General features: G+C 52.4%; 1 protein-coding gene across 5 annotated transcripts; it reads right to left on the bottom strand.

Moving 5' to 3' along the window:
- Nucleotides 1–236: 236 nt before the first annotated feature.
- LOC123927088 (tyrosine-protein kinase ZAP-70) lies at nucleotides 237–22,704 on the bottom strand. 5 transcript variants are annotated; one of them, XM_045981619.1, is made up of 14 exons: nucleotides 22,564–22,704; nucleotides 22,270–22,343; nucleotides 12,200–12,632; nucleotides 11,324–11,484; nucleotides 6,551–6,689; nucleotides 6,381–6,462; nucleotides 6,256–6,302; nucleotides 6,002–6,050; nucleotides 4,766–4,958; nucleotides 4,017–4,223; nucleotides 2,422–2,614; nucleotides 2,191–2,331; nucleotides 1,982–2,094; nucleotides 237–721 (listed from the first exon to the last, which is right to left on the bottom strand). In XM_045981619.1, exons 3-14 carry the CDS (start codon nucleotides 12,599–12,601, stop codon nucleotides 598–600), a joined length of 1,851 nt encoding a protein of 616 aa, XP_045837575.1. In that variant the 5' UTR covers nucleotides 12,602–12,632; nucleotides 22,270–22,343; nucleotides 22,564–22,704; the 3' UTR covers nucleotides 237–597. The 5 variants fall into 5 exon arrangements, with proteins under 5 accessions (XP_045837575.1, XP_045837576.1, XP_045837577.1 ...); XM_045981620.1 differs by lacking the exon at nucleotides 22,564–22,704 and adding an exon at nucleotides 22,467–22,531; XM_045981621.1 differs by lacking the exon at nucleotides 22,270–22,343.
- Nucleotides 22,705–22,924: the final 220 nt, after the last annotated feature.

Genomic DNA, 22,924 nt, shown 5'->3' with positions numbered 1-22,924 from the left:
ACAGGGAAGCGGAGGCCCAGAGCCGCACCTGCCTCGGTTCCCCACTCTGCCATAGCTCCTCAGTCCTACAAAGATGTCCTGGGGCAGAGAAGTGGGAAGACCAGACCCTGGGGACCACATCCGGGCCCATCCAAGAAAAGCCATTTTCAGGCACTTCTCACTGACCCCATTCCAATGACCCAGCCCCTTTCCTGGTCCCCTCTCCCTCACCCCAGAAAAGATGAGGGACTCCAACAAGAGAGAAGCTGAGTTTATTACAATGATTGAGGGCTTGCCACCTGAGTTTCCGGAGTCTTCCCCTTCAGGGCCCTGATGAAAGAAGGCCCTTATGGTAAGCAGTGCACCCTCAGCTCGGGGTTGCCCAGTAGACAGCTGCCCAGGAGCAAGTTACACAATCCCACCCTGCCAGGGCCTTCCCTCCTCCCTCCAGTCAGAGAGAACAGGCGACCAGGTGGGAACCACTGGATCCGTATGAACCTGAGGCCTCCGCTGCCTGCCTTACCACAGCCCAGCTGGTTTGGAGAAGCGAGCTGAGCTGACCACGGATGGAGCTGAAGCTGGGGCATCGCATCTTGCAGGCCCCGGGCAGGCTGCAGCTCAGACAGAAGCAGCGTCCGGCCCCTTTCCACACCCTGGGGGGCCTTCAGCCTTGCTTGCCAAGCTGTAATAGTAGGTGCGCATGCGCTGCTCCACGGCCTGGAAGTCCGGGCGGTCCTCCCACCTGTGGGGGGTTGGGTAGATCCAGGCCACTGACCACATCCCCACAACCCAACTTCAGCTGGAGGGTAAACACACATGGGACTCAGAAAATCAGTGGGGTTGTCAGGGTGGTAGAGTTTGGGGTAATGGAGAGGTGTCTTGAGTACGAGAGGACTAGAATTCGGGTGTTGCCCTCTCACGTAATGAAAAGCTGCCGACATACAGGATGTTGGGGGAACCATCTGTTGAGTGTTAACTGGTGAAGACTTGCATTCATTGAGTGTCAGGGTAACAACCGTCAACCAAGGGGTGCTGGGATATTGAATGCTGAAGTATTGCTCATGTGCCAAGGGCCAGTGTAATTGGTGTCAGGTGTGGGCTTATATGGGTGCAAGGACGCTGCCCCTAATCTAGCAGAACATTGGAGCACTGAACATTGGGTTCAGCTAGTGGGGAGTCAGGCTACTAAAGACGCTAGCCTCTTAAACAGTATTGGGGTGCTGGTTACTGAGTACTTCCCAGTGGGGGCCAGGTTAACACATGTTGGATGGACTGATCATTTATTATTTATCATAAAAAGGGTGTTTATTTAATTGGGTGACTTTGGGTATCAATGTCATAGGTGTTGGCCAGTGGAATAATGGATGTTGGGGTAGGAAAGGTATCAAATGTTAGAATATCCATGCATTGCATGGCTCAATGTAGGACAATAGGTTTTTGGGGTGCATGTTGCCTATTTTCTGATAGGAAGTTGAAATGCTGATGATTTTACGAGTTAGGGTGCTCAAATGTTGAGTCTGAACACCAGGCAGGGGTGGAGGTTTTGAATGTATTGAGTGTTTGGGTGCTGTAGTGTTGGCCTGCAAGGGTAAAGAGGTGTTGAATGTTGGATGGTGGGGGACTGAGGAATTAGACTGGAGTATTATTATCCCTTGCCCTGACCACTGGTACCATATTTGGGGTAACAGAGTACTGACTTGCTTGAGTATTGTAGGATCAATGTGTTGAGTGTTGGCTGGTGGGGGAATGAGGTTTTAGATGCTGGAGCACTAGGTGTCTACAGGAGGCAGGGTGTTGTGGTGTTTGTCCATCCCAGCACTCTAGAATTAGTGTGTTGAGGCACTGAGTATAGGTGCAGAAAATAAAGGTACCAAGTGTTGGCAAGGCTGTGAACCGGGTGAGTCTTGGTGGGATGAGTTTGGGATTATTGGGCATCACGACCTCTGACTCCAGGCCCAGGTGTCAGTCCAGCCAGGTACCCTTCCCCAACACTGGCACTCACTTGTAGATCCAGCAGTCACTCATGAGCGTGTACATTTCAGGCGGACATTCTGCCGGGCACTCCATCCGCTTGCCCTGCTCGATGAAGCTTATGACCTCAGGGCCTTTCATCTTCTGCTTGAGCCAGAGTCAAGTGTAATGTAAGTAATGGGGGCCACCTCGCCTTCACCCCCCCTTCCCACCCACCCACCTGCCTCTGCCCATGCCTGCCTTGTAGGGCTTCTGGCCATAGGAGAAGGCTTCCCACATGGTGACCCCGTAGCTCCAGACGTCACTGCGGCTGGAGAACTTGCGGAAGTTGAAGCACTCGGGTGCGTACCACTTGAGCGGCCACTTCCCTGCCGAGCGGGCCTGAGAACAGGGAGATGCTGCCAGGGCAGGGCTTGGGGACCCTCCACCCACCAACCTCATCCACTGGGCGCCAAAGGGCTGGAAGCTCACGGTGTAGTAGCTGTCGTCGGCACCCAGCGCCTTGGAGAGACCGAAGTCGCTGATCTTGGCGTAGTGCCTGTTGACCAGCAGGACATTGCGGGCCGCCAGGTCACGGTGCACGAAGTTTTTCTCCTCCAGGTATTTCATCCCCATGGACACCTGGTGCAGAAGCTCGGCCACATTGCTGATGGGGATGTCCTCCCTGAGGTACAGGGGAGTCAGGGTCAGCTGGGAGGGGACAACCCATGTTCCCAAGGGGGTAAAGCCCACTTCCCTGCTGAGCATGCGTTCAGTAGGTGCTTGGTGGACATCTGCTGTATGCCGGGCACAGGGCTGGGGGTACAGTGGGGAGGTGAACAAAAAAGGCAAAACCCTCTGTCCTCCTCTAGTCCCAAGGCTTTACATTTCTCCCACATACTATGATCCCCAAACTTACATTGACCTGCATCCTCTACATCCCCTCAGGGGTCTTGTGGGCATCTCAGAAATCATACAAAGCTAAGCTCCTGACTTACACACAAAGCCAGCTGTCCCCACTGCCCCCTTCTTCTCCAGCAGCTACATCCTTTCATTTACTTGGGCCAGAAGCACTAGCCTTGCCATCAGCTCCTCCGTCTCACACCCAGCTTCCAACCTGAGAGCACTCCCTGGCAGCTCTGTCTTCAGAACCTCTCCAGAATCCTACTTCTTTCCACCTCTGCTTCTGCCACCATGGCCCAGCCATCATCGTCATTAGCCTGGACCAGAAGTTAGCCTGGATGAGAAGAGTCACCTCTGCCCTCACCGCCCATGATTTGTCCCCCCACGGAAGTCAGGTCCGGCCATTCCTCTGCTCATAGCCTCCCAGCTCCCACCTCACCTCAAGTAAAAAGTCCAAGGTCTTCCCATGGCCCACAAGGCCCTGCATGACCTCCCCCATCATCTCCCTACTCACATCAGCTCCCCTTCTCTTCATGCACTCTGCTGCAGGCACAGGGCCTACCTCACCGTTCCTCCATGACCCCTGGCCCAAGCGCACCTCAGGGCCTTTGCACTAGCTGTGCCCTCTACTGGGACCATTCTTCCCCACAGCTGCCCTTGGCTACCTCCTTCAGTTTACACAAACCTCACCTTCTCACCTTTCATCTCCCACCCTGACATTCCCAATCATCTTTTTCATAGTACTTATTTTCCAACGTACTCCCCGGTTGTATTATAATTCTTTTTGAAAACCTCTCTTCCCCAACCGGAACACAGGACAGAGATCTTTGTCTCTTCTGTTCACCAGTAAATCCCAAGGGCTGGGGACAGTCCCGATTACAGAGAAGTTGCCCAGTAGACACCTGTGGAATAACTGAGCATGTGAGCCAGGTCACACCACAAATGCACATGTACCAGCAGGAACAGGAGGGGATGGGCCCATGTCGCAATGAGTGTAAAAGATCGTGTCTATGCGGGTGAGAGCTGGAGGCATGAGAACACGCTGGTGTTAACAGCTCTGCCTTGTGGGTGTGAGTGGGGGGGGGCAGGGGGCAGGAGTCACGTGAGACAAGTGTGTGCTCATGACTGGACAAGCCGGCGAGAGTCCCTCCGGCTCCAGAGGCCCAGCCCACCCCGGGGCTCACTTCTTCCCGAGCAGGAACTTGTGCAGGGGCCCACCACCCGCCATCTCCATGACAAGCATGAGGGCCTCGGCCTGGCAGACGCCGATGAGCCGCACGATGTAGGGGTTGTCCAGCTGGTGCATGATCTGTGCCTCACGCATCATCTCATCCTTGTCTGTCTTCTCTGTGCTGTGCTTCAGCACCTTGATGGCCACGTCAATCTGCTTCCTGCCGTGATGGACACCGGAGTCAGCCCGGGCCCTGCTCAGCCCCTTCTGCCCGCCCGACTGGTCTCTCTCCTCTCCAGACACATGTGGTGGGTACTATGGTTTGCCACCTGGCTCTCACTTCAGGGCCCAGGCACGCACTTCCTCAGCTGCCAGGACGTCAGCTAGTGATGGCTCACTGCCAAGTTCCTCATGGAGAACGACCCCTCACTGAACAAAACACCTCAACATTACATCCTCCCCAGGGGCTGCCTGTATCCAGGGGGCAGTTGATGCAAGGCATGGGCAGGCGTCTCTTGCAACTGCAGCTTGGTGCCCCAACCTCTGCCCCGTCCCCAGCCTGTGTCTCCCACACTCTCAGGTGCTGTCCCCGAGCCCTCCCAGGTACTCCCCTAGCGGTCTCCTGGCCCAGGGCCCAATTCCCAGGCAAACTGATGTTGCCTCCTGGCTCCATCCCCTAAGTTGGGGGTGGTGGGCACTCCCGTCCTCTGCCCTACCCGCCCCCCGACAGTGCTTCCCCAAACCACAGCAGGGTGGCCATACTTGCGCATGCGGTAGACACCCTGGCGTACTGAGCCGAAGTTGCCACAGCCAAGTTCTATGTCAGCCATGAGGAGGTTGTCCCGCTTCAGGAAGAGCTTCTTGTCCTTGAGCTCCTCGGGGTCACTGTATGGGCTCTCATACACACTCGTGTCCATGGGCATTGACTGTGCTTTCTCTGAGGACACTAGGCGTGCTGGGCACACACACAAGCATGCACTCCCAAGTCAGGATGAGGGCGTGGGAATGGGGGGTGGGGCACAGCAGTCTTGGCACCCACAAGGCACAGGCCCCATCCAGAACACACCCAGGCACACCTGGGTACATGCGTGTGTTCATATGGACATGTGCACTCATGTGCGCTCCTGGTCCCGTCCATGGGTGAGCTGGGAAGCCACGTCCAAGTGGACTCTAAAGGCAAAGTCTATGCGTCTATGTCTACATCATAGTCTATGTGTCTATGTCCACGTGTGACCCTGTGTGCTCACACAGACGCTCCCACGGGTACTTTCACCCATGTGTCTGTGTATGATGGGGCCCAAGGGCATGTTTGCACGAGTGAATGTTAGCAAGCCAGCTAGAGTACACACATCTGTGTGTGTGTGTGTCCCTGGCATATCCCTGCCATCCCAGGTCTGGGGATGCACCAACAGCCATGTTTACCAGGGCTCCAAGATAAGCCTCTATGTGCACAGATAACCGTGTATATTCCCTGCACACACACATGGACAGGCTTACTTCTACACATGAAATTAGCATCTGCAGCAAGGCATTTCAGGAACACAGGCTCGAAAGCCCGCCTGCCAAGGCTCAGTCCTGGCCCCACTACTTCCTAACTGCAAGACCTCCTTCAGTTCCCTGCCCTCCCTTCTCATATGTAAAATGAGAATAATTGCCATGACTACATCATCCGGCCTGTCAGAGACATTCCAGAAGCACAGACACACATGAGTGTGAAGCGTGACTGGCACATAGTAGGTGCTGGACAAATGTGTGTCTGTGACTCAGATGTCCTCCCCTACATGTCCATGTGCACCCCACACACACTCATGCAGGCAGGCATGATGGACGCGCAGCCATGTGGACGTCTACATGCACAGTGTACGCATGGGGCAAACCAAGGCCAGCTGCTACAAGTCAGGCTGGCCCATATCCCTCCCCTGCCACAGCCCAGAGCCCAGATCTTGACCGTGGCCTGGCATGAAACCCACATGCACCCCTCCACCTCCGTCAACTCACCTGGTTCCGGGGTGTAACCATCTGAGCTGGTGTCAATCCGTCTGTGAGCCTAAAGGTCATGAGGTCAGCAAGGGTCCTCAGGACCCTGAGCTGGGGGCACCTAGCCCCTGAGACCCATATGCTCTGCAGACTCCCAGGAGCAGTGCTGGGGGTATCCCACTCTCCATCCCAGTCTCACCTTGGAAACAGGACCCATCACCCACCCACCCAGTTCCATCCCTCAGGACCCAACCCTGAGATGCCAGCGAACTCACGTGGGTGAATGTGGATGGGTGGGCTGGGAGCGTGGGAGCAGCAGCCTCTGGGGGAGCAGAAGGGACAGTGAGGGGTGGAGCACAGGGTCTCCCACTCACCCCCTGCCCACCACCGCCCCCCTCACCTGCACTGGCACTTGTGTTGGGGCAGGCGTCCTTCAGACAGTAGATGAGCCCATCTGCCTTCAGCTTCAGGTACTCCACCAGCTGTGGGGGATGGGGTCAGGGCCAGGGCTCCTCTCTTCACCAGCACCCTATGCAACCCCCCCAAACACAAGGCAGATGGGCAGCTTACCTGCCAGAGCGTGTCAAACTTGGTCCCCTCGGGAATACAGTATTTGCCCGCCTTGTCCTGGCTGATGAGGTAGTGGTACACAGTTTTCCCATAGATCAGGGACAGTGCGTAAGTGCCCTGCTCCTTCCGGGGCCTCAACCTGGTAGGGGGAAGGAGGAGATATCACTCCTATAATCACCTGGGCCTCTCCTGTGGTAAACCCCTGCTGGGTCCCAGTTTACACACACACACACACACACACACACACACACGCCCACAGGTTCTGCTCCTGATAGTCTCATGGGGAAGTGGCAGGGACTAGGGGCTCCAAAGTCAGGCTGGTGGAGTGGGGTGGGGGAGGGGAATGAGAGGAGATGGCAGTGTCTACAGGGAGACACAGTTGTCCAAGAGCCAACATGTGACCATCCACAGGGGAATATTGGCCCTCCCACAGTGGACACTCAGCCCCAAATAGCCTGATACTCAGCCACCCACAGCTGAACCCTTGGCCATCTAGGGGAGAATATTTGGCCATCGATGGTGGACACACAGCCACTGAAAATATTCTCTTGGGAAGAGCGCCTGGGTGCCTCAGTGGATTAAGCCTCTGCCTTCAGCTCAGGTCATGATTTCAGAGTCCTGGGATCAAGCCCCACATCGGGCTCTCTGCATGGCGGGAAGCCTGCTTCCTTCTCTCTCTCTGCCTGCCTCTCTGCCTACTTGTGATCTCTCTCTGTCAAATAAATAAATAAAATCTTTTTTAAAATATTTATATATATTCCCTTGGGGAGAGAAAGCCATGTTTACAGGAAGAACAACAGAGGTAAGCACAACTCCATGGCTAGCTCCCAGGGCACCTTTGCACAAATCAGAACAAGTCATCTCGTCATCACAACAGACCCACTAGTTACTAGTTACAGACAGACCTTTGACAGAATGAGACCCCTGATTATCTGACGGAAACTTCATAACATAAATAAACAAAGCTTCCTTGTCTGTAAATGGGAATTGAGCCTCTCAAAGATGCTGTCTTTTTGTGTAAGAACCTGTGCACTCTCACACACATCCACATATGCAGACTGATTAACGATACACACACACACACACACAACACAACACACAGGTCAACTTAGAGCCAGACAGGACCCTCTCATCCCATGTGAAACCAAACGTCCCCCACAGAACAGTTCTGTCTCAAGTTACTGGCACAAAGTTCTATTTCAAAATGTCAGTTTCCAATAGAGAATGGACAGCAACTGGTCCTGGGGGAGCTCGGACCTTGTAGAACTAGTTGTAGGCAGCTGACCAAGCTGACCAAGAATCTTGGGCATCGCGCTGAGGTACAGAAGAGCTGGCTCGTGGCAGGCAACAGGAAACAGGCCTCAGGACCGCCCGTGGCTGATCTAGCTCTCTGACTAGAGCTATCCGCTCATCGGACAAGTGTTTACGGAGTGCCCAGCTGGCTGGTGGCAGGCAACAGGAAACAGGCCTCAGGACCGCCCGCGGCTGATCTAGCTCTCTGACAGAGCTTGGGCCCTGCCCATGGGTATCCGCTCATCGGACAAGTGTTTACGGAGTGCTAACCACGTGTCAGGCACTGTTCGAAGGGCGGGAATACAGTGGTAAACAAGAGAGATGTGAGCCCACCTTGCGATCAAGCCCTTCCCTAGACCAAAGGGATAGGAGAAGATCCCCTAAATTTCCATGGCAAAATCTGAGGGGGTACAGAGGAGCAGCAAGTTCCCCAGAGAACAGGGTAGTTCCCAAGACAGCCCCCAGCAGCCAGGGAGACCTGAAGAGCTAGGAAACCAGGGTACGAGGTGAGAGGGGAGCACCAAAGGGCAAAGAGGAGAGCCCACAACACACTAACATGCAAAAGTCCCACAGAAAGGAAACCCCTTCCATAACTAGGCTGGTGGGCTAGCCTGGGGGTTATGGTCTCTAATTACTCCTTCTCTTCTGGGAAAAGAAAAAACCTCCTCAGGTCAAAACCTGAAGTTTTAACAGACAGCAGAAACTCAACACCCAGCGCTCATCAGCAAACGTGTATGAAATATCGAGAACACCACCATGGTATCACGCATTCCTGCCCATCATGAGACGAAGTGTCATTCTACATCTCCTGAATCGGGACCTGACCATGTGACTTGCTTTGGCCATGAAGACCTTAGCAAAGAAGACACAAGGACAGGCTTGGAAAGTGGTCGGGCACTGGGCTTGCTTGCCCTCTCTGGCATTTCCTGGCAACCCTGCCCCCACCATGGGAATGAGTCCAGGTTAGCCTGTTGGAGAAGCCACATGAAGGAGAACCAAAGCACCCCAGCCTGCCCACTGCCAGACATGTAAGTGGGGCCATCCTAGACCATCCAGCCCCAGTCTACACCCCATCGTGTCTCACTGCGGCCACATGAGCAAGCTCAAAAGCAACCAGTACAAGAACCACCCAGTTGGACTAAGCCCAAACTGCCCACCCACCAAATCCAGGGTGAATAAATGACGTTGCTTTAAACCATGACGTTTTAGGATGGTTTACTATATAGCAAAGGCTGTATAGTAAAAGTATCCAAAGTATCTCTTTGGAAAGAGATATGTGAGTTCATGAAAGAACAGAGACCAATTCCCATGTAAGAACCACATGGGCAAAGGCATATATACGTCCATGCCACAAATTCCACTTTACTGACCAAAAAACCAGTCAGTAGTAGAAGTTTTTTGTCCTTGCAGTTCAAACTTGAACTTCAGCTAGAAGTAACACCAGCTAGGAAATTGGTGTGTATCTCCACTTCCGAACATAGGGAACCTGATAACAGTGGTAAAAGTAAGACCTACCCATTTATTGAGATACTGGTTCTAAATTCTTCACTTAATCTTTACAGCATCCCCCACAAGGTAAGTACTATTATTGTGCCCATTTTGCATATGGAGAAACTGAGGCACAAGATTCTATCTCCGGCACAGTTGGTTAGCAGTAGAGCCAGGATTCAAATCCATTTCTGGCTCAGTTAATTGCTAATAGGACCAACATCCAGCTCTGTCACATGATTATTTGTGCCACCCCAAGCAAGTCACTGAACCTCTGTCTCAGTCTCATCATATGTAAAAAGGAACAACTAAACTACACCAGAGGTTCTTAACCTGAAAAGGGCTCCAAGGATGAGGATCAGGTTCATCTGGGATCTCCTGTAGCAGTATGCAAAATCCCTGGGGTAAACATGTTTTGGGGTTGAGAAAGGAGTTCAGGGATACCTGGGTGGCTCAGTCAGTTAAGCATCTGCCTTCAGCTCAGGTCATGATCCCAGGGTCCTGGGATGGAGTCCTGCATCCTTGCTCCTTGCTCAGTGGGGAGCCTGCTTCTCCCTCTGCCTGATGCTCCCCCTGTTTGTGCTCTCTCACACACAAATAAATAAATAAAATATTTAAAAATAGAGAAAGAGGTTCAGCTTCTTTAAGATTCCCAAAGGGGTCTGTGATCCAGAAGAGGTTAGGAAATACTTAAAAATATCCTCTTACAGACCCTTTGCAGGGGTCAGGTTTCTTTTCAAATCCAACCAGTACCACAAATCCTGCGATAATTCAGAAAGCTTTGGTAGCAAAAAGCATGAGGTACAATTCCAACCACTCTTCAGCAGCTCTAAACTGTGGTCAAGAATAAGTCTGGCCCTGGTCTCAATTCCAGGCCAAGGGGGCACGCATTTTTCTATCACACTCTACACCCTCATCTCAGAACAGGACCTGTTCCGGCTTATGACAAGCATCAGGATCCCACAGGGGTATTTCCCTCCCCACTGTCCCATGCAAGTTTCTATGCCTATAGCTTTGACCTTTAGATCCCAATCTCCATACTGAGAAAGCAGTTCTTGACTACAGGAACCGTAAGAAGATTCTACAACAGCCTCTGTCCAAAGCATGCCTTGCCTAGTTTTCCAGTGGTCTGGCTCAAAGTAGCTGTTTCTGGTCTCTTGACATTGCCCAGTGTGAGTCACTGTCCCTGATAATATTAGTGCTCCAACTGCTTCAGAACCTCAGTGTCAGCTGAGGTTGGAAGGTTCTTTCGTCTTCTGGACCTGCCATGCTGTACCTAATCCTAGCTCCCTCAGCCTCAGCCTCGACCTCCTGGGGCTCATGCTGGCCTTCCCTGCCTCTGTGACTTCAAGCTTGACATCCAAGGTACCCGCAGCTAGTCTTGGCCCTGGCTCTCCTGACATTCCTCTTACCTCAGTGGACCAGTTAACTGTCATACACTCTACAGAAAGTTTGCAAAATTTTCCTTAGGGCATGGAATCTTCCATGGAAGCTTAAGACATGAAAGAGGTCAAAGTTGAGGTAGGAAGAGGACAGCAACTGGTAAGTAGCAGAGTCTGGATTCCCACCCATGCTCTACTTTCATTGATTTATCATTTTTGTCTTCCTGCTCCACAGGACAGAGATTTGTGTCTGTTCCGTTCACTGCCATGTTCTCAGTGCCTGAAACAGTATGTGGCACATAGTAGATGTTCAGTAAATATTGGTTGAATGGAGGAGAGGAAATCGAAGAAGGCAGAAGTTCAGCTTCTCACCCAGCATCCCCAGCTGGGAAGTAGCAAAGCCTGGATTTCCACCCAGGCAGCCCAGCTCTGGAATCCCAGATCTGCAGATCCCTTCCCATGTCCATGCGCACACTCAGAAACACACTACCACCTTGCTCATGTTAGCACAGGCCCATCTGCACGCTGATGTCTGCCCCAGCCTCCAGGATTTCCACCATCAAGCCCCAGCCTCACCACCCCAAACCCCCAAGCCTCAAGCCCCACATACAGAAACTTGCCATCCGTCTGCGAGCCAGAATAGAGTTTGCGCTCTGCCTCCTCGCGGGTCAGGCCGCTGTGGTACCAGGGCATCCGCTCGTGAGCTGTTGTGGCAATGAGCTTCTCCACTTGGGGAGCCTGGCTGATGATGGCCTGTTCCAGGGCCTCGCCCTAAGGAAGGGAGGATGGAGGAAACTTGTAACTGTCACCAAGTGTCACCAAGGGGCCAAGTGTAGGGCCTCAGGAAGGTTCTTTCATCTTCTGGACCTTCCTAATTGCCTCCGTTCCCGTAAGACCCTTCACCCTAGGCGCACCTAAGCTGAGTCCTTCAAGCTGTTGAGGACAGATTCCACCCCCTCACCACCAACCCCCAACTCCAGGGTACCTCTCCAATCCCTACCCATCCAGCACACGTCCCAGGCCCCTCCTTACAGGCAGCGCCAAGCTCATCTCCAGCTTGACGATCTGACACTGGTTGTCGTGTATTGCAGGCTGTCAAAGACCACCACCCACCACCCCCGCTGTCAGCGCCCCCAGCATCCTCTCAGGCCCGGCCCCCAGGCCCGGCCCAGCGCCACCTCCACAAGCTGGTCTGGCAGGGACGTGCACCAGGGCATCGCTCAGGCCCCTCCTTCTGAAGCCTCCTCCTAGGTCCCGTCCCCACCCACCCCTCCAGCTTCCAAGTCTGGCGTGGCACAGCAAAGCACCGGCTAGCGAAGACGATAGCTCTCCACAGTACCCGCCCCCCCGCTCCCCGCCCGCCAACAAGGCTCTCCAGGATGGCCAGGCCAGCTCTGCCCCCGCCAGCTCTCCCCAGGCCCACCTCCTGGTCCCGCCCCCAGGGCCCGCCCACTCCGGCCCCGCCCACGAGGGCCTGCGCTCTCACCTCCAGCTTCCACGTCTGGCGCACATAGTCGCGCACCATGGCGTCGCGCAGGCAGTCGAAGACGCCGGGCTGCGGCTCGAGGCCCGACGGCCGGTTGCACGGCTTCCGCAGGTTGCAGGGCAGCCCGTCGGGGTCGCGCGAGTAGAACTCGCACAGCTCCGCGGGGCCACAGTGCGCCTTACCGCCGGCGATGGCGTAAGTGCCATTGAGCTGGCGCTCGATGGGGAAGTGGTGGAAGCGCACGTCGTGCACGAGCGACAGCACATAGCCTCCCAGCGAGCGCAGGCACTGGCGCAGCAGGAAGAGCCCGTCGGCCATGCCCGCCAGCTTCAGGTGCTCCTCCGCCTCGGCGCGCGAGATGCTGCCATAGAAGAAGGGCAGGTGCGCCGCGGGGTCTGGCATCGCCACCGCTGCCGCTGTGCCTCGCCAGGCCCTGCTCGTACAGAGGGAGATAGAAAGTGTAAGGACCTATTTAGCCAGAGGTTTCCATCCAGGTTAAACGATAACCTTGTTGTTTAACCCTTAAACTGCCCCTGCTCCCCTTCCCCTGAGGGACTTACTCAAAAACCGGGCCCGGAAACCAGCCCCAGGTAACAAATCCCAAATACAAGGGTGGGTCAGGCCAGGTGGAGACATCCAATCATGGGGGGGGGAGGGGCGCATACCCTCTCCCTAGTTACCAAGGAGTATGGGCCTTGCCCTTTGGGCACCTTTTGGGCACCAGTCCTGACCAAGGTGATAGGCTGATTCAAATATCTACTAGGGTAAATTGTAATTCAGTTGGTCACCTAGCATCACTGTGCAGCTTTCTCTGTGTTACAATTTCATTACCACCTGTGCGTGGCCAGGCCCGACCGCATGGCCTTTGCCCTTAAAAGCTAGTCGGTGAAACAGAGAAAGGTCGCCCTCTCTTGTAAGAGGTGTGGCCCCGAACACTGGGTCAGATTCTTGATGCTTGGCACGGAATAAAGCTTTGCTTGACCTTCGCTTTATTTCAGTCTTGCTCCTTTAATCACGGACCCATTATTGGGGGACCTAACAGAGGGCACGTCAGGGTCTTGGCTTGCCTTCTTCAACAGCGCCCGTTGGGCCAAGAGATAGTGGGAGAGAGACCGCATTGAGCGGCATCCGCACCAGTCATGCAGAACCTGCTTTATGCCAGAATCAACTTGGAGAGGAGTCCCAGCCTGCTGGGCTCAGACCAGAGAGTCCCCAACCCTCCTCTGACTTTTCAGACTTTGTGTGGAGTGCCCAGACAGCCCCACCGGCCCCCACACACCAGCACCTGGAACCAATCATTCATTTCCCAAACACATGTTGAATTACTGCGTTTCAGGCCGGTGTTGGAGATAAGAGTGAATAAGATAGGCTCCTGCCCTCCTGAAGACAACAGTCTGGGGCATGTGGGGGATACAGTAAACAAGAGGCAGAAATAATTACAGACTGAGGTCCGTGTCGTAAAGGAAATAAATGAGTGATACTACAAGAAAAGGCCACTGTCGCTGGGATGGTCACCTTCTCTGAGAAGGTAGCATCTGAACTGAGATCTGAAGGATGAGGAGGAGCCAGCTTTTCAAAAGTCACGGAAGAGAGCATATCACGCAGAGGGACAGCAAGTACAAAGGTTCTGAAGCTAGAATCAGCTTTGTTCTTCAAAAGAACCTTACTCTGTTGACCTTCCCAGAAGTCCCCTGGCCTTAGAAACTCCCCTTTGCCTGCCCCCTTCTGCCTTCATGGGCAGATTTCTAGAAAGCATAAACTAATCTGAATATCCATCAATAAGAGATTGGTTAAATACATTAGGGTTTAATTCCAGTGCGAACTACGATACAATCACTAAATGAAATGCACGACCGAAAAGTACGATCCAATGTGGGGAGAAGGAATTAAAGATATTTATCTAAAATTATCTGTTTTTAGCTTTCTGGGGTTATAATATAATGACTGATATCTTGATAAGCACTAGGTTATACAGGTGTCTGAATTTCTCAGAATGTACTAAAATTTGTTCATTGCAGTATATTTGGACCCTTAAGGTAAAAAAAAAAAAAGTACCATAAAATATTGAATGCTGTTAACAATCTATACGCAGAAATATGTAGTCTGGTGGATACTGATGACTGTAATTTACTTCAAAAAGCACCCAAAAAATAACATCAACTGATGGATGGACAGATAGGTAGACAGAAACAGTCAAGTCTTATAATTCAGAGTAATCCTATAAAGTTATTGCAAACACTGAATTAGCAAAACTAAATGATTGCTCCTAGAGGAAATCCAACGTTAGGTGTCTAAAGTCCCACTCACATTTTCATCATCTGATCAGTACATAGCCCTATTTCTCCTTAAAGACACTTTTTGATATGTACTGTTGATTCATTAACATTGATTAACATTGATTAACATTCATTAACATTGATTCATTAACATTGAACACTCAGCCAACAGCAGTACAACTATAAGATTATCTAACACATACTCTTCCTGGAAGGCACAGCACAGCCTTCTTGCACTTAGGAACACAAGACTGCACATCAGCATTAGACTGCCATTTAAACAGTGAAATCGCCAACAAAACGCACAAAAATGTGGCACCAAATAGAGGACAGTTGTTTCCAGTACGGGAATTAAAACAAAAAGCAGAGGAGTATCCCCTTGTTTGACCTCAATGGGAATGTGCACATCAGTTAGCTCAAATTTCTTGCTTCTCTGCATGTGTTCATGAATGACTATGAAATACCTCAAGTGTCTGGGGGTTACAAGTAAATACTCGTGTGTAGGCTAAATTCAGAATGTGCTAATAATATCAACTGTATGTGATAAAGCAAATATAACAATATTAATTGTTGACTATGGGGTGGTTAATGGGTATACAACTACTTTTTCCCGTTTTGCTGTATATTTGTAAGTTTTTATATAATATTGAAAAAACTTATCTCCCCATAACAACTTCTAGACATTTCTCTAAGGTGGGCCCAGCAAGACCACCCAGGCATAGGTTGTGTTGAGGGGAGGATCCTTGAGTGCCTTTCTTAATTAAGCAAATATAAGCAGGGGGTGCAAAGAAGGCTTTTGTGGCTTGAAAAAGTCTGCCTTTCCTCTTGGGTGTCCAGGGACAGGCAATGACAGGCACAGGGACTGAAAGAAAGATACTGGAATGGGAATCAGGTGATGTCTGGGTTGGGGTAGCCAGAGGAGGAGCAAGAATCTGTGTTCTAACCTGATGTCTCCCGACATGGGGGTTGAAAAGGCCACGCTGAAGGGAGTTCCTGGATGTCCCAACAGTTACAGGCAAGTGATTAATCAGGGACACAAATGTCCCCACCTGGAGACGCAGATCGCCAATCCCATCAGAGCACTAAAGAGTCAAAAAGTTTCCTAGGTAGTTACCCTAGAGAAATGGAAACTTGCATTCACAGAAAAACCTACACAGGAAATGTTTATAGCCACTCTGTTCACAACTGTCAGATTTTGGAAACAAATGTTATCTCCGCAGATGAATAGATAAACTGTGGTACATCCCAACCATGACCAAGGGATACCACTCAGCAATAAAATGGGAGGAAATGCTAAGACCCACAACACATGGATGAATCTTAAAGGCATCATGCTGAGTGAAAGACGCCAAACTCAAAAGGCCACAAACTGTATAATTCCATTCAAAACTGTGTCAGTGGAGAAAAATGCATCAGTGGTTGCCAAAGGCTGGGGGCCAGGGGAAAGGATTGACTGGAAGGGGCATGAGGGGATTTGGGAGAATAATCAATATTTTGATGGAGATGGTAGTTGCTCAGCTATAGGCATGTGTCAAATCTCACAGAAGTTTTCACTAAAATGGGTGAATTTTACTGTATGTAAATTATACCATAATTTTTTTTAACTAAAGAAACTGGAAAGTATAGACAAACCAGACACTAAAAATAACTTATAAGGAAAGAAAGTGCTGTTTATGCTCCTGCTCTACTTTCTTGACTCCCACCCCCTCACCAGCCTCACAGTCTGCTCTCCACCCCCACCAGGATGCTCTCCAGCCTAGAGAGGAAGCACTGGTATCTCCACCTGGTGGGCACAAGGCAAGAACCTAATGCCCTTCTCAATGCTGAGTTCCTTGAGTGATGGACATTGGAGACCCCTCCCTCCTGCTTGAGTCTCTTGGCTCTCCCCAGTCCTTCACAGGCTCCCTGATGTGTCTCCTCCCTCTCTGACAGTTCCTGGTCTGTCTCTTTCCCCGGCCCTGGTCCCCTTACTTGGGACATTCTGTCTGTGGCTATAAACATGCCACCATGCCAACCTGCCTGGTCCAGATCTCTCTCCTGAGGTCTGATTATACTGGCATCACCTCCTTTGATCTCCACCTGCTGTGTCTATTAATAAAACCTGAGATCCAGATCTAACTCACATGGTGTTTGTGGTTGGCTAAACCCCACAGTTTGTTTCCCATGAGCTGAGACCCAGGGTCTGCAAGTTGCTTCTCGGCAATTTATCTCTGAGGCCTCCCTTGCTCAAGAACTTACTGTGGCTCCCTCCTGCCCACTTCATGGAATCTAACTACACTCTTCAACCTCCCTTTTGTTCCAGCTGGGCTGTGCTATTCTCCTTCTTTCAAATGCACTTCCATACTTTTATCCATGCAGTGCCCTCTACTGAGTACACCCTCCCTACTCCTCTCCATCCTCCCACATCCAGCCATCCCTGCCTCACAGACTCGTATCACTGCTCCCTATACACAGGACAGAGGACCAGGCAGCAAGATGGGGGCTTGTCCAGGGGCTATGGGTAGGGGTGGGGGTAGTGAAGCTGGTCTCTGGGGCAGGAAGCTGTGGCAGGAAATTGTCGGCAACACAGTTTGAGAAGCTCCACCCCACAGTGGCCACAGGTGCAACCTGGGTAGCCAGAGACGGGTTAGTGCAGAAGGGGGATGGGGAGAGACTGGCCCTTGGGGCCCAGTTCAGGGCCATAAGCCATGACTGGCCATCTCAGACCAAAGACCAAAGCATCCCAGAGGCAGGAGCCTTCCCTGTACATTCTGCGCTTTATCACAGCCTCCCTGTCTCACTGCCAATAGCGACAATGGTAATACTAACACGACACTGCACGGCCTGTGGGTCCAGGGGTTAGCCAGCCCTGTGTATGCTTTTGCCTTCCTGTGCCTTTCTGGGCTGTCCTCACTATTAAGCCAGGGGGATAAGACCCAGAGTGACTAACTTTCCAGTTCCCAGAGATGCTGGGGAGGCCAGAGGGAGTAGACCGGAGGAAGTAGAAGATGAAGAGCCGGGGAGACAAGAGGCTGGACCAGGCATGGACGCTTCGCTTTCAGAGGAGCTGGGCCTGTGTGCAGCCTCCTGAGCCCTAGATGCGGTTGGGAAGATCACGTGTTTCTACCCTGAATCATGACTCCACGGCTTTCCAAGGAGACAGGCCCACCATGACACTTCCCTACCCTATTCCTGCCTGGACTGACCCCATCCAGCCTCTCCATGAACTGTGAGTTCAGGGATCCTAATTTGGCCTTGCCAGAGTTTGTAGCTCCACTGAGAGATAATGGGACAGCAGCCTTGTTTTCACAGCCCAGGCCACGGGAGAAAGAAGAAACCTGTGGTCCTCTGCCAGAAGGATCTCCCTGAAATTCCACCATTCAAGCATCCTCCTCGGGTAAAGGTAGGGTAGAGAGACCTGATAGCCCAAACATACTTCAAAGGAAAAAAGGCTCAGGCGGTCAAACACATTTTCAAAAGCTGTGGAAAGCATATTAGCATACTAAAGGCTCTGAGAAGCGCCTTGGTGGCTCAGTCAGTTAAGTGTCCAACTCTTGGTTCCAGCTCAGGTCCCGAACTCAGGATGATGAGTTGGAGCCCTGACTGGGGGCTCTGTGCACAGCAGGGAGTCTGCTTGAGAGTCTTTCTCTCCCATTCCCTCTGCCCCTCACCCCCTACTCCCCTAAAATAAATAAATATATCTAAAAAAAAAAAAAAGGCTCACGGTGCCTGTGTGGCTCAATCATTTCAGCGTCTGCCTTCAGCTCAGGTCATGATCTCAGGGCCCTAAGATTAGCCCATGTCAGGCTCCCTGCTCAGTGGGGAGTCTGCTTCTCCCTCTCCCTCCACCCATTCTGCCCCTGTTCATGCTCTCTCAAATAAATAAATAAAAATCTTCCCAAAAAATTGAATTAAAGGCTCTGAGAAGACCTGCATGGAAGGACCATTTTAACTTTGTCTTACCCCACTTCTATGTAGCAGAGCCTTAAGGATCTACTATTCCACAGAACGTACTCTGAGCATCAAAAGCCCCAATTAGATGTCCACTGTCAGAGCCCAGAGGGGAGGCTGAGGCAGTCAGGATGCAGAGGGAATGAGCCTATCCAACTGGACTTAGTGGGACGGGGAGGGAGTTGCACCAGCCAGGCCTAGAGGCTTAGTCCTCAGCCACTGACCCCACCAAAGGCAACGCTGGAATGGGGGCCCAGCCCCTCTCTGCCCATCCCTCCTCTCACTGACCCCCAGTCTTCTGCCTGAGACCTGAAATCCCCCCTAAAGCCACACTTCCTGCTCTCTAGTCCAGAATCATCGTGGGGAACCCCTGCCCACCAGGAGAGGCAGCACAGGCAATATCGGCCAATAAAATGCCACCTTGCTTACGTTCTAAGTCACAATGACAGCAGTTGGCATTGGGCCAGGGGTGGCGATCGGCTCCTTCATGTTTTCTTCCTGACACCAAGGGATCAGATTTCAACCATAGAGTCAGGAATCCACTGTGCAGTAGTGCTGTGGTCCTGGGCAGTGAGTTAAGCTCACCAGACCCCACCTAGAAAACGGTGCAAGCAAAGGTGCCTGGCACAGGGAGATGATGAGGACCCCATGAGCTGAGACTCACCAAGCACCAAGCACAGCACCTAGTCTTCCATTGTGTTATCCTGTCCTTCGCTGCTCTCAGCCCTCTAGGAGACTTCCACCTCACTCAGGGATAAAGCCCAAGTCTTCACAGCAGTCCCCACGTCCTTATGCAAGCTGCCGAATCCCTTCTTTGTCCTCATTCACGCCCTACCAGCCACATGGGCTTCCTTATGTCACTTGTTCAGGTCACTTGATCAAATCAGGCATGGTCCAACCACAGGGCGTTTGCACAGTCTGTTCCCCTGCCTGGATGCTCTTCCCTCAAAATCCCTCACTTCATTCAAGTCTCTGCTTAACTATCACCACCTCCTTCAAGAGTTCTTTTCTGAGCTCCGTCTCTAAAATCACCTCCCCTTCTTCAGGATAGAGATCCCTGACCCAGCTTTATGATTCTTCATCACCAAAAATATGATTTATCCACCAACTTTTTGACGTAAGACCTTTGCTCCCTGCGTGAGAGTGGAGATTCTGTCTTGGTCCCCAACCCAGACCACGAGGCACATAGTAGGTGCCCACACCCTTCTCCTGGCTATATGCTTCAGTCCCCTCTGTTGTCCCCTCCTCCTGAAAGTATGCCATGATTTCCACCCCTCATGGCTGAGTTGGGCACCTCCTCGCTCAGGGTCTGTCCTCCCCCATCACAGCCCCCATCACATCCGCATACATCACATCATGTATGACCCCTGTCTGTTGGGTCCTCTGTCCGTTACCAGGCTGAGTCCCCCCACCCCAGGTAGAGCCTATGGCTGTCTTATTTTCTATGGGAGCCCCTGTTTCCTCCCAATAAGTACGTGTTGAACAGGGAACAACAACAGCCTCTGTGCCAGGGACTTTACCAGGAGCATGCCCACTTAATCTAAACCTCACCTCAGCTCCCATTAAATGGGAACAGTTAGCCCCATTCCTCAGCTAAAGCAGCTGAAGCTCAGAGAGGTTAATGTCAAGTTCAGAATCATGTGACCTGCGAGTGGCAGTCCCGATTTGAACGCAGGTCTCTGACCCAGCAGCCTGCACTCACTCACTCTGGAGAATGTCCTTTAGGAGTCGGAATCCCTTGTTCTGAGCTGGATCCCTTGGAGCTGTCACCCCAGGCTGGCAGGTGTCCCTTCGACTGTCAGGGCCCAGGCCCTTGTGGGGTTGGGGACAGGTCCTTGCATCCAGCAGACTTGCTAAGGGTTCACTGATCCACTGGACAATTCTGTGACAGCAGTCCGCCCACCCCCACCTCTGCCGCCTTGGTTTTCAGGGCTGTGTGACCTCAACAGGAGCTTTCCCTTTCTGGGTGTCAGGGTCTATGACTGTAACATGGAGATGAGGACAGGTTTAGGGGGTGGGAAATGTGGGAAAGGTGGGAGGATGAGTCGGGAGGACAGCAGGGTGCGGTCCTGTGCATTGTGCATTGTGTTTAGCATCCTTCCTGGCCTACATCTACTAGATGCCAACAAGACCCCTGAGTCATTATCAAAATGGTCCAGACATGATCAAATGTCCCTGGGGGCAGGGAGGGTAATGGAGGGGCCAAAATACAGTTGAGAACCACAGCCTTAGGGTGCTGTAGATCTACGGGTGACCCCAGAACTACACGGGTTCGAATGGCTCAGGTCCAGTACAGTGAATGTCTTTTCTCTTAGAATTTTCTTTTTTTTTTTTTAAGATTTTATTTATTTGACAGACAGAGATCACAAATAGGCAGAGAGGCAGGCAGAGAGAGAGGAGGAAGCAGGCTCCCTGCCGAGCAGAGCGCCTGATGGCGGGGCTCGATCCCAGGACCCCGGGATCACGACCCGAACTGAAGGCAGAGTCTTTAACCCACTGAGCCACCCAGGCGCCCCTCTCTTAGAATTTTCTTCATGCTATTTTGTGTTGTCTGGATTCCTTCATTGCGAGAATACAGGACATAACACACATGACATAAAAATATGTGTTAGACTCTGTTTTCAGAAGGCTTCTGGTCAACAGGAGGCTCTTGGCACTTACGTGTTTGGGGCAAGTCCAAAGTTATATGCCGGTTTTCAACTGCGTGGGGTTTCAGCATCCCAAACCCCCTGTAGCTCAAGGGTCAACTCTGTCCATTCACCGAATCCTCACAAGAGCCCCAGGACTGAAGGAGTTATGGACCCAGGACCCGACATTCACAGAGGTGCGGGGACCTGCCTGGGGGCCCTGCGTGGGGGCCGCAGAGCACACACAGTACGTAGGTGGCAGAGCCAAGCCTTGAGTCAAGGCCGCCCGGCTCCACAGGACGCACTTGCCACCATCCTGACTGCCTGCCAGCTCCGTGTCCCTGCCAGGGCTGCGTGCGGGAGGCAGGAGGACAGGCACAAAAAGGAAGTACCACACTGAAGGAGAAAAGCCTTCCAAGGTGGCATCCAAAGACTTTTCATGCCAGGAGTCCCCGGTCCTAAGCTCTCAGCAAAACTTACTAAGCACCCACTGTGCCACGCGCATCACCCTGGGTGAGGCAGGAGTCGTGACGCGCGTCTCGAGTTGTTCACCACAGGAACACCTGTTCCCTCCTCCGGAGACTCTCTCCTGCCTGGGACATTTTCCCCAAACTCTTACCCAAGATTCAAGAGTCAGGCACCAGCAAGGGGCCAGTGCTTGCCTCTGCATTTAACAGGCGCACAACAAACTGAGGCTCAGAGACAGAAAGCAACCTACCAAGGACACACAGCAGTTGAGCAGGACTCAGACTGTTTTCTCTTTCACCTCTCCAGGTCCCCCCTTGAACCTGACCTCCCTTACAAGTGGCTCAAGCCTGTCCTGGGCCCCGTGAAAGGAATCATCTCCGTTTATTTATTCGAGTTCACAGCCTGTTGAGCCACCCTCCTATTCACAAAGCTGGTGAGGGTGGGGGCCCGAGCACATGTTTGCTCTCTCTGGAAGATTCTCTGCTTCCTGGAGCTAAGGGTGTCACCCTGATGGGGCCCAGCAGGACTGAGCAGGCATCGCTGTGTCCCCCAGACATGACCACTTAGCTGACCCTCTGGCAGGGAATCTGCTTCCCTCAGGGCGCCCGCAAGTGGTGTCTGTTTCCTTTTCCAGCTGGACACCACCCGTGCCAATCTTACAGCCCTTCACGGTCCTTCCCAGTGGCCTCCTACCTCTTGTCCCCCTCCACCAGACCCAGGCTACCCATGGAAATGGCGGCCAGGTGCTGTTCCATCCAGGATGACTTACCTGGGGTGGTGCAGATGATATCAAGGCAAATGGGCCACAGGTCTCTGGTCCCCAACGTCAGCAAACAGCTGGTTCTAGGTGAAGAATTGAGACCCAAGAAACTAACTTGGGTATCTCTGCAGCCCAAGCCCCCAGCCTGAGGCCCTATGGCTGATCACTCTCTCCCATGCCCAGGCAAAGTGTTAAGTACGTCATACCCCACAGAGTCTTCACCCTCCGCCAGCTGTCCTGAGTCGCCCGGGGTGTGTCTGTAGTGACAGGACAGGGGTAGAAGGTTGGAGAGCGGCCACTCACCTGGGCACACCAGCTGCCACCCAAAGGCCCAAGCTAAGCAGGGACCAGGGCCGGAAGGCCTGGTGTGCTCTCAGCAGCTGGTTTCTCTGAAACTCAACTTATTTCCTTGTTGTGAAGACAGGAAAGGGGGCTGCGTCTGAAGTTTACGCCAAAGTCATGAAGTGCTGCGTTCAAGGAAAATCGAAAGTCACGTGTTCCAGGGAGGGCAGAGGGCATTTCCGGGGCCAAGCAGGGCCTGCTCTGTGCTGGGGGAAACCCAGGCTAGCTGCAGGCAGGGGTGAGGCAAAGTGACAATTCCAACAGCATCCCCAAAGCCAGGGAGAAGGAAAGCAGTGACGTGAATGGGGGTGGGGGTGGAGCA

Source organism: Meles meles, chromosome 16 (assembly GCF_922984935.1).
Source record: "Meles meles chromosome 16, mMelMel3.1 paternal haplotype, whole genome shotgun sequence".
In the NCBI taxonomy this organism is placed as follows: Eukaryota; Metazoa; Chordata; class Mammalia; order Carnivora; family Mustelidae; genus Meles; species Meles meles.
The sequence above is the reverse complement of the archived record's forward strand: the minus strand, read 5'-3'. Positions and strand labels throughout refer to the sequence as shown.